The sequence below is a fragment of the Pseudophryne corroboree genome, chromosome 5 (assembly GCF_028390025.1).
Source record: "Pseudophryne corroboree isolate aPseCor3 chromosome 5, aPseCor3.hap2, whole genome shotgun sequence".
Classification (NCBI taxonomy): Eukaryota; Metazoa; Chordata; class Amphibia; order Anura; family Myobatrachidae; genus Pseudophryne; species Pseudophryne corroboree.
In genome coordinates, this window is record NC_086448.1 from 816,113,619 (window position 1) to 816,129,338 (window position 15,720).

The 15,720-nt window shown below is 49.0% G+C and overlaps 1 protein-coding gene across 5 annotated transcripts in view; it reads left to right on the forward strand.

Moving 5' to 3' along the window:
* Nucleotides 1–3,394: 3,394 nt before the first annotated feature.
* The window catches only part of SYBU (syntabulin), a 53,722-nt gene continuing 41,396 nt past the window's right edge, over nucleotides 3,395–15,720 (forward strand). Inside the window, exons 1-2 of one of the 5 annotated variants that reach the window (XM_063924492.1) lie at nucleotides 3,395–3,447; nucleotides 4,206–4,267. In XM_063924492.1, the coding sequence (XP_063780562.1) occupies nucleotides 4,244–4,267 (24 nt within the window). In that variant the 5' untranslated portion in view covers nucleotides 3,395–3,447; nucleotides 4,206–4,243. The other 4 variants (XM_063924494.1, XM_063924495.1, XM_063924490.1 and 1 more) reach the window with 4 other exon arrangements.

The following is a 15,720-nucleotide window of genomic DNA, read 5'->3' on the forward strand; positions in this document are numbered from 1 at the left end:
TAATTAGCCTCTGTCTAACGTATACCAGGATTGATCCAACTCTGAATGCCCTTTATGGTACATACCATGTTGAGGACTTATTGCTATCTGCACATTCGTGGACACTTTTGCCAATGAACCATCTGGGCAATTACTGTTTTATTCTGTGAATTTATTGTAATAAATATGTGTTTTTAAAGAGTGTTTTACGCTATGTTCTACCTATTTCTTTCTCTTCCCGGTATATTGAGATAAAATCCTCATGAGAGAAAGGACTTCAGGAGAACATCAAAAAAACTGATCCCCATACAAGAGCTGGTTGAGTGGTATTCTAAGTTTTGTTTTTTTATAATGTTTAATGTGCATTACAGTGTGTGGCATAGTATGTAATGGGCATTACGGTGTATGGCATAATGTGTAATGGGCATTACAGTGTGTGGCATAATATGTAATGGGCATTACGGTGTGTGGCATAATGTGTAATGGGCATTACAGTGTGTGGCATAATATGTAATGGGCATTACGGTGTGTGGCATAATGTGTAATGGGCATTACAGTGTGTGGCATAATATGTAATGGGCATTACGGTGTGTGGCATAATGTGTAATGGGCATTACGGTGTGTGGCATAATGTGTAATGGGCTTTAAGTTGTGTGGAATAATATGTAATGGGCATTAAGGTGTGTGGCATAACGTGTAATGGGCATTACAGTATGTGGTATAATGTGTAATGGGCATTACATTGTGTGGAATAATATGTAATGGGCATTATGGTGTGTGGCATAACGTGTAATGGCATTACTGTATGTGGCATTAGTTGTAACATGCATTACGGTGTGTGGCATAACATGTAATGGGCATTATGATGTGTGGCATAAGATGTAATAGGCAATTATGGTGTGTGGCATAACGTGTAATGGGCATTACAGTGTGTGGCATAACGTGTAATGGGCATTACGGTGTGTGGCATAATGTGTAATGGGCATTACGGTGTGTGGCATAAGTTGTAATAGGCATTACGGTGTGTGGCTTAACGTGTAATGGGCGTTACATTGTGTGGCATAATTTGTAATGGGCATTACGGTGTGTGGTGTAATGTGTAATGGGCATTACGTTGTGTGGAATAATAGATAATGGGCATTATGGTGTGTGGCATAATGTGTAATGGGCATTATGGTGTGTGGCATAAATTGTAATAGGCATTATGATGTGTGGCATAACGTATAATGGGCATTACGGTGTGTGGCATAAGGTGTAATGGGCATTACGGTGTGTGGTATAATGTGTAATGGGCATTACGTTGTGTGGAATAATATGTAATGGGCATTATGTGTGTGGCATAACGTGTAATGGGCATTACAGTGTGTGGCATAACGTGTAATGGGCATTACAGTGTGTGGCATAACGTGTAATGGGCATTACAGTGTGTGGCATAACATGTAATGGGCATTATCGTGTGTGGCATAAGTTGTAATAGGCAGTTATGGTGTGTGGCATAACTTGTAATGGGTGTTACAGTGTGTGTCATAATGTGTATTAGGGGTACTACTGTGTGGTATAATGTGACTGACGGACACTACTGAGCGGTATAATGTGAATTGGTACTATTCTGTGGCCATGCCCCTTCCCCATGAAGCCACGCCTCTATTTTTTTTACGTGCCCCTTCCGCTCGCAGTAACCCTGTTTTGAATGGGGGTGGGCGCCACAAGGTCTAGAACCAGCCCTGACACCCTGTTAGTCTGCTAGTGTGTTTGCTGCTTTTTTAAGTGTGTGTGTGTGTGTGTGTGTGTGTGTGTGTGTGTGTGTGTGTGTGTGTGTGTGTGTGTGTGTGTGGGTGTGTGTGTGTTGCATTTACCCATGTAATGTGTGGCATAATAATGTGAATTGGATGCAGTTTAGGGGGCATCAGCTTCCTATGGCACCAGATTGTTCAGGTCCAGCTCTGCATGGCATATCCAGCAGTGGACAGAAAGGGTGCCATGTAAGAACTAATACTTGTTCCTGGATTATTTGCAGCCAGTGCCACCTGCCAGTCAGCTGGGGTGTGCCTCCAACCATGCACACATCACCAGGAGAGCCTGCCAACACTAGCAGGGCAGCTGCCAGTACACAGGGAGAGTTCACCTGCAGGAATATGCTGTGCATATGAGGCAGGATCATTGCTCAGCTGGATGTAGGTGCCCTGGTGACAGCAGCCAGTGCCAGTCTGTGGCTGCTTTTGTGTTGCACGAATCATCCAGATCCTGCATTGCTCTGTCATCCCGTGTGACAGGAGCATCATGTGCACAGCAACAGCACCGTGACCAGGAGCAGCCTCAGCCCTGTGTGCAGCCAGTGAGAGGTGTGTGCTGGAGGGAGGAGGAGGAGGAGGATGACAGCTCTGTGTGCAGCCAGAGAGAGGTGTGTGCTGGAGGGAGGAGGAGGAGGAGGAGGAGGAGGAGGACAGCTCTGTGTGCAGCCAGTGAGAGGTGTGTGCTGGAGGGAGGAGGAGGAGGAGGAGGATGACAGCTCTGTGCCAGTCTGCAGCCAGAGAGAGGTGTGTGCTGGAGGGAGGAGGAGGAGGAGGAGGAGGAGGAGGACAGCTCTGTGTGCAGCCAGAGAGAGGTGTGTGCTGGAGGGAGGAGGAGGAGGAGGAGGATGACAGCTCTGTGCCAGTCTGCAGCCAGAGAGAGGTGTGTGCTGGAGGGAGGAGGAGGAGGAGGAGGATGACAGCTCTGTGTGCAGCCAGTGAGAGGTGTGTGCTGGAGGGAGGAGGAGGAGGAGGAGGATGACAGCTCTGTGTGCAGCCAGTGAGAGGTGTGTGCTGGAGGGAGGAGGAGGAGGAGGAGGATGACAGCTCTGTGCCAGTCTGCAGCCAGAGAGAGGTGTGTGCTGGAGGGAGGAGGAGGAGGAGGAGGATGACAGCTCTGTGTGCAGCCAGTGAGAGGTGTGTGCTGGAGGGAGGAGGAGGAGGAGGAGGATGACAGCTCTGTGCCAGTCTGCAGCCAGAGAGAGGTGTGTGCTGGAGGGAGGAGGAGGAGGAGGAGGAGGAGGAGGATGACAGCTCTGTGTGCAGCCAGTGAGAGGTGTGTGCTGGAGGGAGGAGGAGGAGGAGGAGGATGACAGCTCTGTGTGCAGCCAGAGAGAGGTGTGTGCTGGAGGGAGGAGGAGGAGGAGGAGGATGACAGCTCTGTGCCAGTCTGCAGCCAGAGAGAGGTGTGTGCTGGAGGGAGGAGGAGGAGGAGGAGGAGGAGGAGGAGGACAGCTCTGTGTGCAGCCAGAGAGAGGTGTGTGCTGGAGGGAGGAGGAGGAGGAGGAGGATGACAGCTCTGTGCCAGTCTGCAGCCAGAGAGAGGTGTGTGCTGGAGGGAGGAGGAGGAGGAGGAGGATGACAGCTCTGTGCCAGTCTGCAGCCAGAGAGAGGTGTGTGCTGGAGGGAGGAGGAGGAGGAGGATGACAGCTCTGTGCCAGTCTGCAGCCAGAGAGAGGTGTGTGCTGGAGGCAGGAGGAGGAGGAGAGGGACAGCCCTGTGCCAGTCTGCAGCCAGAGAGAGGTGTGTGCTGGAGTAGGAGGAGGAGAGGGGCAGCCCTGTGCCAGTCTGCAGCAAGAGAGAGGTGTGTGCTGGAGGAGGAGTAGGAGGAGGAGAGGGGCAGCCCTGTGCCAGTCTGCAGCCAGAGAGAGGTGTGTGCTGGAGTAGGAGGAGGAGAGGGGCAGCCCTGTGCCAGTCTGCTGCCAGTGAGGGGTGTGTGCTGGAGGCAGGAGGAGGAGGAGAGGGACAGCCCTGTGCCAGTCTGCTGCCAGTGAGGGGTGTGTGCTGGAGGCAGGAGGAGGAGGAGGAGGAGAGGGGCGGCATTGTGTCAGCTGCAGTGCACCACTGTCTGGAGAGGCGCCAGCAGCCCAGGTAGGTGGGGGCATGTAGTGATGGACAGGTCATGCCAGAGTATCAGGGTTGGCATGATGCAATCAGCTAATTGGCACATTCAGTAGCTCGTAGTCAGTAGATTGGGATTCAGGTAATGATGCTGATGTAACCACCTGGGAGGAATAGCAGAGAGAGAGAGAGAGAGGAGCTGAGGCATCGGAAGGACTCTGGCAGGAGGGAGTGACACTATTTCTTGGGAGGAGAGAAAGGGGAACGCCCAGATCAGCGAGGAGGTGTCAGTGGGGTATTGCTGGAAGGCAGCTCAGAGAGACCGGATCATTGCTGCTACCTTCTTACTGCCCTCCATGGTATTTGTACCTGCAGGACGTGCTATCCCTCCCCTCTCACCTGGAGTGTGGACCATGGGACCCCTGCAAGAGAGCAAGGTGAGGCTGCTGCTATTCTGGCTGTGCTATTGTGTCTATGGATTACATCATATATTACCAATTCAGGGTATAGCAGTGTGGCCGTACCATCTGCAGGCTGGGAGACAGGCGTGTGCTCCACAATATTTCCCTAACTAGTGTTTATTATTTATTATTATTATTATTATTATTATTATTATTATTATCATCATCATCATCATCAGTAGGGAGAATTATGTCATCACTGTAATAATTGAACATTGTATCACTGATTTTATTTATGTTTATTTATTTTTTCCCCATGAGATTGAATAATATGTATCTGTTCACCTCTGGGCAATGTATCATGGTCACCTGTGAATTTGGGTGGGGTCTTATCCTGATAAAAGCTGCTTTCATCTGATTTGCATTTCTATGTAGAATCAAAGCTCCCTGCTTTCTGTGCCTTGTGTAATACTTATAACAGCAGGATGAGGCTGAGCTGCCATTAAAGGAAAATGCTGTTTAATGCCAGGGAAGTAGCAGAGCTTTTCCCCAGACATGATGGTTCCTCAGCCCTAGCTGTCAGTGCGGCTCTGTGTCTTATTATTCTGGCTTCTCCATGTAGCAGCCACCTGTAACATGTCTCATACGAGAGAGAGAGAAAGAGTGAGTGTGTTAGGGAGAGGTCATTGGTGCTGCGCAGTTTCCTTGGAACATACCACTTTATTATGGTTCCATCGTTTCCTGGCTTTATTTTGTAATGAAATGATCTGCATGTTGTGCTGCCAAGATCCAGTGTAACTGTTTTAGTGCTAAAAGAAAATATCTGCTCTTTTACTGACACGTTTTACTATTTACTTAATCAGAAAGTTTGATGACCCAAATAATCAGGGACCGTGTGGATATGAAATATAATATTAATATGGCCAAAATACCCTTTGGGACCTTGAAAATGGTAGGGACATATAATAACCAATAATGTAATAGGCACCTACAAACTGGATAGTTATAAAATAAACTGTTACGGCTTTTCCAGGACTGTTTTCGGCAACCGTATTATCAGTAGTAAGATGATTATTAATAAAGTGGGTGGAAACCAGAGCACCTGGAGCATACCCATGAGAGAGGACATACAAACTCCACACCAAGTAGGGCCCTTCTGCTCCACAGGAGGGTTGTGTCCTCCCTGAGCTTGCCTTAGGACCCATGCACTACGGTTTGACAGTTGTTCTGCCCCAGTCACGAATCAAACTCATGACTACAGGGCTCTGATATAGCATTGCTATCCACCATGCTACCATGCTGTCCATAGAATAAAAAAAAAATGGATTGGGAATAGAACTTGTGGCGAGCCCACAGCATGGCGAGTGTAGCAAGCCCGCAAGGGGCTTCATTCCACTCGCCCCCCTGCCGGCATTCTGACAGTCGGGATTTCGGCGTCGGGATTTTTACCGATGTAATTCCGACCGCCAGGATCCCGTACCGAACCCCATCTGCAGGACACCCATGCAGACGCAGGTAGAACATACAGGGCCTGTTTGTAATTCAGACGCTTCAGCATCTGTCTGCATCTTTTGCCTGTATTGCTTCTGCAGCTTTAGGCTAATACGGCTACAAGCCCAGTCAGTATTTGCGTGTCGGCAGATGCTCGCATGGACTTCTTTAGATGCAGGCATTGGATGCAGCATCGAAACTCACACCAACCCCATTCTACTGCAGGTGCAGATTCTCCGTCAGAGTATGGCCTCCAATGGGAGCAACTATGCATCTGATACCCCGTTCACACTGCACCAAAAACGCCGCAAAATACTGGGTCGCAGTGCAGTGTGAACGGGTCACTGCTGAATTCCCGTGTCGCCTGACCTGGTAATTCAACCCGGGAATAAAAAAGGGTTATTCCCGGGTAATTACCGAGTCAGGCGCAGTGGGAACGGGTTACCCAGGTGGATGTGACTTGGCACCCGTTCACAGCATAGGGAGAGGTGGCGCTGGAGCTGATGTCATCTCCAGCGCCGCCTCCACCCCCGCCCCAGATGGCAACCCGACCAGGCATATTGCTGGGTCGGGAAGCCACCCCGTTCACATTGCACAGGTTCAATGCCGGGTCACACCCAAGAAGGACCCGTATCCAATTCCCGGGTGTGACCCGGCAACGGCAATGTGAACGGGGTATAAGTGTGCAACCACTGTAGCGAGACATCCACGACCCTCCATATCACGCCCAGAATAGCCACCTGCCAATCGCCGCCCAGGAGCGATGGTTTATGTGCGATGTTTACCGATTGGCACATTTTCTGATCTGTCTACAATCCTGCTCGCAGTGCCCCAAAGCCATGCTGTGGCCGCTTGTGGTGCAGCGACGGGGACTGTTTTTCAAAACCGGAGCATGTGTGCCACGTTGGGTAGTCGGGCAGAGGCCAGGGTTTGCAGCTTCTGATACAGATTTCCTGGTCCTGAAAGCCAGGAATACACAGCTATCCTGAGTAAACTGAAGTTCACCCAAATGGCTGCCTCCGCGGACGCAGAATCCAGCAACATTGTCAGATTTTTTTGCAAAGACGCTGCAGCGATGTGAACTGCACCCTTCTTCTCTGAATCGCCCCCTACGTCTGATGCTCTAACCCTGCAATCATCAACACATCCCGTTCCTGCCTCCAAGACTTCTCCCGTGTGGCTCCCACTCGATGTAATACAAATCCAGGCCAGTGAGGCTACACCTGCTTAGAAAGTTTTGAAAACTTTTTATTAATGCTCCTGTTCATCCATCTAGAGGTGTCTTGTTAAATTCCACCCTTGCTGCCCGCAAGCTCCACTGACCGAAACTTCAGTTCAATTGGAGTAAAAATTGCCTCTATATTTTTAATAAAAATACATTTGGGCTTGGAAAAAATAAGATTTTAAACCTACTGGTAAATCTTTTTCTCGTAGTCCGTAGAGGATGCTGGGGACTCCGTAAGGACCATGGGGATAGACGGGCTCCGCAGGAGACATGGGCACTTTAAGAAAGACTTTAGGTTTGGGTGTGCACTGGCTCCTCCCTCTATGCCCCTCCTCTAGACCTCAGTTAGAGAAACTGTGCCCAGAGGAGACGGACAGTACGAGGAAAGGATTTTTGTTAAACCAAGGGCAAGATTCATACCAGCCCACACCATTCACACCGTATAACTTGTGATATACTAACCAGTTAACAGTATGAAAAAACAACATAGCATCAGTCGGAGACCGATGAAACTACAACATAACCCTTATGTAAGCGAAACTATATACAAGTCTTGCAGAAGTAGTCCGCACTTGGGACGGGCGCCCAGCATCCTCTACGGACTACGAGAAAAAGATTTACCGGTAGGTTTAAATCTTATTTTCTCTTACGTCCTAGAGGATGCTGGGGACTCCGTAAGGACCATGGGGATTATACCAAAGCTCCCAAACGGGCGGGAGAGTGCGGATGACTCTGCAGCACCGATTGAGCAAACAGGAGGTCCTCCTCAGCCAGGGTTCAAACTTATAGAACTTTGCAAAGGTGTTTGAACCCGACCAAGTAGCCGCTCGGCACAGCTGTAGTGCCGAGACCCCTCGGGCAGCCGCCCAAGACGAGCCCACCTTCCTAGTGGAATGGGCCTTGACCGATTTTGGTAACGGCAATCCAGCCGTCGCACGCGCCTGCTGAATCGTGTTACAGATCCAGCGAGCAATAGTCTGCTTTGAAGCAGGATCGCCAACCTTGTTGGCTGCATACAGGACATTTTCAAAGCCCTGACCACATCAAGGGACTCAGAATCCTCCAAGTCACGTGTAGCCACAGGCACCACAATAGGTTGGTTCATATGAAAAGATGACACCACCTTAGGCAAGAATTGAGGACGGGTCCGCAATTCCGCTCTATCCATATGGAAAAACCAGATAGGGGCTTTTATGAGACAAAGCCGCCAATTCCGACACTCGCCTAGCCGAAGCCAAGGCTAACAACATGACCACCTTCCAAGTGAGATATTTTAACTCCACCATTTTAAGTGGTTCAAACCAGTGCGACTTAAGGAAATTCAACACCACGTTAAGGTCCCAAGGCGACACCGGTGGTACAAAAGGAGGCTGAATATGCAGCACTCCCTTCACAAAAGTCTGTACTTCTGGGAGAGAAGCCAATTATTTTTGAAAGAAAATGGATAAGGCCGAAATCTGAACCTTAATGGAGCCTAATTTTAGGCCCAAATTCACTCCAGTTTGTAGGAAGTGAAGGAAACGGCCCAGATGGAATTCTTCCGTAGGAGCATTCCTGGCCTCACACCAAGAAACATATTTTCGCCATATACGGTGATAATGTTTAGCTGTCACGTCTTTCCTAGCCTTTATCAGCGTAGGAATGACCTCATCCGGAATGCCCTTTTCCACTAGGATCCGGCGTTCAACCGCCATGCCGTCAAACACAGCCGCGGTAAATCTTGGAACAGACAGGGCCCCTGTTGCAACAGGTCCTGTCTTAGAGGAAGATGCCATGGATCTTCTGTGAGCATCTCCTGCAGATCCGGATACCAGGCCCTTCGTGGACAATCTGGAACAATGAGAATTGTCTGTACTCCTCTTTTTCTTATTATTCTCAACACCTTTGGGATGAGAGGAAGAGGAGGAAACACATAGACCGACTGGAACACCCACGGTGTCACTAGGGCGTCCACAGCTACCGCCTGAGGGTCTCTTGACCTGGCGCAATAACTTTTCAGCTTTTTGTTGAGGCGGAACGCCATCATGTCTATCTGGGGCAGTCCCCACTGACTTGTAATCTGTGCGAAGACTTCCTGATGAAGTCCCCACTCTCCTGGATGCAGGTCGTGTCTGCTGATGAAGTCTGCTTCCCAGTTGTCCACTTCCGGAATGAACACTGCTGACAGTGCGTTTACATGATTTTCCGCCATTGCCACTCTGCTCCTTGTGCCGCCCTGGCGGTTAATATGAGCCACTGCGGTGATGTTGTCTGACTGGATCAGAACTGGTAAGTTGCGAAGCAAGGTCTCCGCTTGACGAAGGGCATTGTATATGGCCCTCAGCTCCAGGACGTTGATGTGAAGACAAGTCTCTTGACTTGACCAAAGACCCTGGAAGTTTTTCCCTTGTGTGACTGCTCCCCAACCTCGGAAGCTCGCGTCCGTGGTCCCCAGAACCCAGTCCTGAATGCCGAACCTGCGGCCCTCTAAAAGGTGAGCACTCTGCAGCCACCACAAGAGAGATACCCTGGCCCTGGTGGACAGGGCGATCAACTGATGAATCTGTAGATGTGATTCGGACCACTTGCCAGTAGGTCCCATTGGATGGTCCTCGCATGGAACCTGTTGAAGGGAATGGCCTCGTATGATGCCACCATCTTTCCCAGGACTCGAGTGCAGTGATGCACTGACACCTGTTTTGGCTTCAATAGGTTCCTGACCAGAGTCATGAGTTCCTGAGCCTTTTCTATCTGAAGATAAACCCTTTTCTGTACCGTATCCAGTATCATGCCCAAGAAGGTCAGACCAGTTGTTGGAACCAACTGCGACTTCGGGATATTGAGAAACAGCCGTGTTGCTGTAACACCTTCAGTGAAAGTGATACGCTGTTCAGTAACTGCTCTCTTGATCTCGCTTTTATGAGGAGATCGTCCAAGTACGGGATAATTGCGACACCCTGCTTGCGCAGGAGCACCATCATTTCCGCCATTACCTTGGTGAAAATCCTCGGGGCCGTGGAAAGCCCTGGTAATGACAAACCTGTACCGCAAATCTCAGGTACGCCTGATGAGGTGGATATATGGGAACATGAAGGTATGCATCCTTTAAGTCCAGGGATACCATAAAATCTCCCCCTTTCTAGGCTGGCGATGACCACTCTGAGCGATTGCACCTCGAACTTGAACCTTTTCATGTATAGGTTCAAGGATTTTAAATGTAAAATGGGTCTGACCGAACCGTCCGGTTTCGGGACTACTAACAGGGTTGATTACTACCCCTTCTCATGTTGAAGTAGGGGAACTTTGACCACCACCTGTTGATGATACAATTTGTGAATTGCATTTAACAGTAGCTCCCTTTCTGGTGGAGAAGCTGTTAAGGCCGATTTGAAAAACCAGCGAGGAGACACCCCTTCGAATTCCAGCTTGTAACCCTGGGGAATTTCTATTGCCCCGGGATCCACCTGTGGTTGACAAGTCGAAGACGTGCCCCCCCTGGGGCGGACTCCCTCAGCGGAGTTCCCGCATCATGCTGTGGATTTTGTAGAGGCCGGGGAGGACTTCTGCTCCTGGGAACTAGCTGTGGTTGGCAGCTTGTTTCCCCTGCCCTTACCTCTGGCAAGAAAAGACGATCCTCGTACTCTCTTGTTTCTATTTAACCGAAAGGACCGCATTTGATAATGTGGTGCTTTCTTAGGCTGTGAGGAAATACATGGCAAAAAATTTTATTCAGTTGCAGTAGTTGTGGAGACCAGGTCCGAGAGACCTTCCCCAAACAATTCCTCACCCTTGAAACAAAGAAAAATAGACCCCTTGTGCGCTTAAATACTAATAGCAGCCCTTGGATACCAAGGAAATCATTCACCGTGATTCACAATAATGTAAAAACAAAATGGATGTGGCACCACGTGGCGCTATGTTTATACCCTCAAAATAAAGGACCTTACACAATGGAGTCTGGTTTGTTCTCATAGATGGTAAGGTTCATATGATGCATACAGATTTCAAGTGAATCTACGGAATCCCTGCCAGCTGTCCCACCGGAGCGCCGGTCATGTCATCAGTGTGCTGCACGGGCGAAGCGCTGATGACGTCATCCATCCGCTGCATGTACGAACGCTCCGTCCTCTCACGGGGGCGTGGCTCAGGGGATGTACATAATCACCTGTTGTGGTCTTTTCTAAATCCGGACTTCGGCACCCTTGCTCTGCATGCAGTCTAACAAATCCCGTGAGAGGACTGAGCGTTCGTACATGCAGCGGATGGATGACGTCATCAGCGCTTCGCCCGTGCAGCACACTGATGACATGACCGGCGCTCCGGTGGGACAGCTGGCAGGGATTCCGTAGATTTACTTGAAATCTGTATGCATCATATGAACCTTACCATCTATGAGAACAAACCAGACTCCATTGTGTAAGGTCCTTTATTTTGAGGGTATAAACATAGCGCCACGTGGTGCCACATCCATTTTGTTTTGTTTTTAATTCCTCACCCTTGTAAAACCTCCATATTCCTCACCCTGGTAAAACCTCCATATGCCTTTTTGAGTCGGCATCACCTGTCCATTGCCGGGTCCATAGGACTCGTCTAGCAGAAATCGACATAGCGTTGATTTCTAGAACCCAGTAGGCCAATGTCTCTTTGAGCCTTTCTCATATATAAGTCAGCATCTTTAATATGACCCAGGGTCTATAAAACGGTATCCTTATCCATGGTATTAATTTCCGTCGATAAAGTACCTATCCACGCTGCTACAGCGCTACAAACCCAAGCCGACACTATCGCCGGTTTAAGTAAGGTACTAGAATTGTGTAAATGGACTTCAAGGTAGCCTGCTGTCTGCGATCAGCAGGATCCCTGAGGGTAGCCATAATGGCAGCGCTACCTTTTTGGATAAGGGTGTCCAAGCTTTTTCCCCTCTAGGGGAAGATTCTCACCGTATCCTGTCCTTAGTCGGGAAAGGATATGCCCTAAGAATCCATTTTGGGAATCTGCAGTTTCTTGTCTGGAGATTCCCGAGCCTTTTCAATAACTCGTTCATGAGATGGGGGAAAGGTTACCTCAGGTTTCTTTACCCTATACATGAGTACCCTCGTGTCAGGGACAGGGGGTTTGATATGCAAATCATCTGTTATTACAATAATCATATATTGAATACTTTTAGCCAATTCTGGCTGTAACTTTGCATCATCGTAGTCGACACTGGAGTCAGAATATTTGGGATAGTGGGGGCTTTTGAGACCCCGAAGGTCCCTGTGACATAGGTGAAAGGCAGGGTTTGACTCCCTGTACATTCCCTAGATTCAGTGCAATAAATTCACATTAGCACTTAAACATTCCACATATCCAACCAGTCAGGTGTCGGTGTTACCGACAGAGACACCACAGTCATTTACTCCACCTCCTCCCTATGAGAGCCTTCTACCTCAGACATGCCGACACACACGTACCAACACACCCCACACTCAGGGAATCCTCTTATCTGAAGACCGTTCCCCCACAAGGCCCTTTGGAGAGACAGAGAGAGAGTATGCCAGCACACACTCAGCGCTAATGACCCAGGAAAAAACACACAATATGTTTACCCAGATAGCGCTATAATCTTTATTTTGCGCCAATTATGTGCACCCTCCCCCCCTTCTTTAAAACCCTCTTTCACTGTGGATAAGCAGGGGAGAGTTCGGGGAGCTTCCTCTCAGCGCTGTGCTGTGGAGAAAATGGCGCTGGTGAGTGCTGAGGAAGAAGCCCCGCCCCCTCAGCGGCAGGCTTCTGTTTCGCTAAAATATATAAAAACCTGGCGGGGGCTCTTTATATATACAGTGCCTAGCTGTATATATGACTTTTTGCCAGTAAAAGAGGTTAATATGCTGCCCAGGGCGCCCCCCCTGCACCCTTACAGTGACTGGTGTGTGGGAGCAATGACGCATAGCTTTACTGCTGTGCGTTACCTCAGTGAAGATCTGAAGTCTTCTGCCGCCTCTGAAGTCTTTTCTTCTCATACTCACCCGGCTTCTATCTTCCGGCTCTGTGAGGAGGACGGCGGCGCGGCTCCGGGACGAACTCCAGGGTGAGACCTGTGTTCTGACTCCCTCTGGAGCTAATGGTGTCCAGTAGCCTAAGAAACAGAGCCTGACATTAAAGTAGGTCTGTTTCTCTCCCCTCAGTCCCTCGATGCAGGGAGTCTGTTGCCAGCAGTGCTCCCTGAAAATAAAAAACCTAACAAATATACTTTTCAGGAAACTCAGGAGAGCTCCCTGTAATGCACCCAGTCTCCTCTGGGCACAGTATTAAACTGAGGTCTGGAGGAGGGGCATGGAGAGAGGAGCCAGTGCACACCCATATCTAAAGTTCTTTCTTAAAGTGCCCATGTCTCCTGCGGAGCCCGTCTATCCCCATGGTCCTTACGGAGTCCCCAGCATCCTCTAGGACGTAAGAGAAATGTTAGATTCTTTAGGCTTTAGGGGGTCATTTCGAGTTGATCGTAGCTGTGCTAAATTTAGCACAGCTACGATCATTCACACTGGCATGCGGGGGGACGCCCCTCATGTCAGTGCCGCCCCCCACCCCCGCAGAAGTGCAAGCCGCAGAAGCGGCGTCACACAGCCGCCACGGCCTGCCCCCCCCCCCCCCCCCCAACGGTCCGGCCTCGCTTGCATTGGCCGGACCGTGCCCCCTAAACGGCAGCTTAACGCCGCCATCCAGCCCCCTCCCACCCAGCGACCGCCTCTGCCTCAGAGGCGATCGCTAGGCAATGACGGCTGCCATGCGCCGGCGGCGCATGCGCAGTTCCGACCCGATCACTGCGCTGTGACAAACTGCAGCGAGCGATCGGGTCGGAATGACCCCCTTAGAGAGTTTTTTGGTTGTGGGGGTGAGGTTGCTAACCCTAATCTGAGACGTCTTCCCCTTCCCTCATCCACTTTTTTGTACCAAAATGCTTTGCTGGGGTTCTCCACCCTCTGCGGCTTATTTTGGTGTCTTGTCCAGCAAAAACAAGTATTATATTTGCATAAACTCGTTCTTGCGCTGCGCCCACTTCCAGCTGGAAAGTGTCCAATGTTCCCAGATTCTCCTTTCACTATAAACAAATTCCTTTTTTTTAATATCTCTTTCTTCATTAGCATCTTGGCACATTTATGCGTACAGACGTGCTATCATGGGATTTCCTGTATCTCCTGCATTTTTACAGCATCGATGTGAGTGGAGCGCGCTCTCGTTTTGGTGTACACATTTAGCCTGTCTTCATACTACTTGTGCCCCAGAAACAAGTGTGCACAACTACGGGTGATGCACCATTGGACGCATTTCGATAGCATCTGTACTTGCAGCTGAAGTAGGCGCAGTGGTGGATTCAGGGAAGCGATCAGGGCAGTTGCCCCCGTCCTAGTACACATGCCTTGTCCTTCAGGCAGTAGCAACCCCCCTCCCTCTCCTCTCTGACAGCGAGCTCTTGGCTGCTCCACCTCTGGGTAGGAGTGGGAGGTTGCAGCCACCTGAAAGTGTAAATTCTCCATATAATGGGCTTAATTCAGACCTGGGCAGGCAGGCAAGTAAAGTCACTCAGATAGGTATACCGTAGGGACACAAGTGAGTTACAGTGGGGATTGAAAGTTTGGACACCCCAGGCAAAAATTCATTTTAATGTGCAAAAAGAAGCCAAGGAAAGATGGAAATATCTCCAAAAGGCATCAAATTACAGATTAGACATTCTTATAACATGTCAAAAAAAGTTTGCTTTTATTTCCATCATTTACACTTTCAAAAGAACAGAAAACAAAAAATGGTGTCTTCAAAAGTTTGGACACCATGCAGAGTTAATACCTTGTACTGCCCCCTTTGGCAAGTATCACAGCTTGTAAATGCTTTTTGTAGCCAGCCAAGAGTCTTTCAATTCTTGTTTGAGGTATCTTCGCCCATTCTTCCTTACAAAAGTCTTCCAGTTCTTTGAGATTCCTGGGCTGTCTGTGACGCACTGCTCTTTTAAGGTCTATCCATAGATTTTCAATTATGTTGAGGTCAGGAGATTGTGAAGGCCATGGCAAAACCTTCAGTTTACGCCTCTTGATGTAATCCACTGTGGATTTTGAGGTGTGTTTAGGATCATTATCCATTTGTAGAAGCCAGCCTCTCTTTAACTTCAGCTTTTTCACAGATGGCATCAAGTTAGCGTCCAAAATTTGCTGGAATCTTATTGAATCATTTTTCCTTCTACTCGTGAAATGTTCCCTGTGCCACTGGCTGCACTACAACCCTAAAGCATGATTTATCCACCCCCATGCTTAACAGTTGGACAGAGGTTCTTTTCATTAAATTCTTTGCCCTTCCTTCTCCAAACGTACCTTTGCTCATTCCGGACAAAAAGTTCGATTTTAACCTCATCGGTCCACAGAACTTTATTCCAAAATGCATCAGGCTTGTTTATATGTTCATTTGCAAACTTCAAACGCTGATTTTTGTGGTGAGGACGTAGAAGAGGTTTTCTTCTGATGACTCTTCCATGAGGACCATATTTGTACAAGTATCTCTTTATAGTGGAATACTGTACCACAACTCCAGTGTCTGCCAGATCTTCCTGGAGGGATCGTGCAGTCAAACGTGGATTTTGACTTGCTTTTCTCACAATCCTGTGAGCTGTTCTGTCTGATATTTTTCTTGGTCTTCCAGATCTTGCTTTAATTTCCACTGTTCCTGATGACTGCCATTTCTGAATTACATTCCGAACAGAGGATATGGGCATCTGATAACGCTTTGCTATCTTCTTATAGCCTTCTCCTGCTTTGTGGGCGTCAAC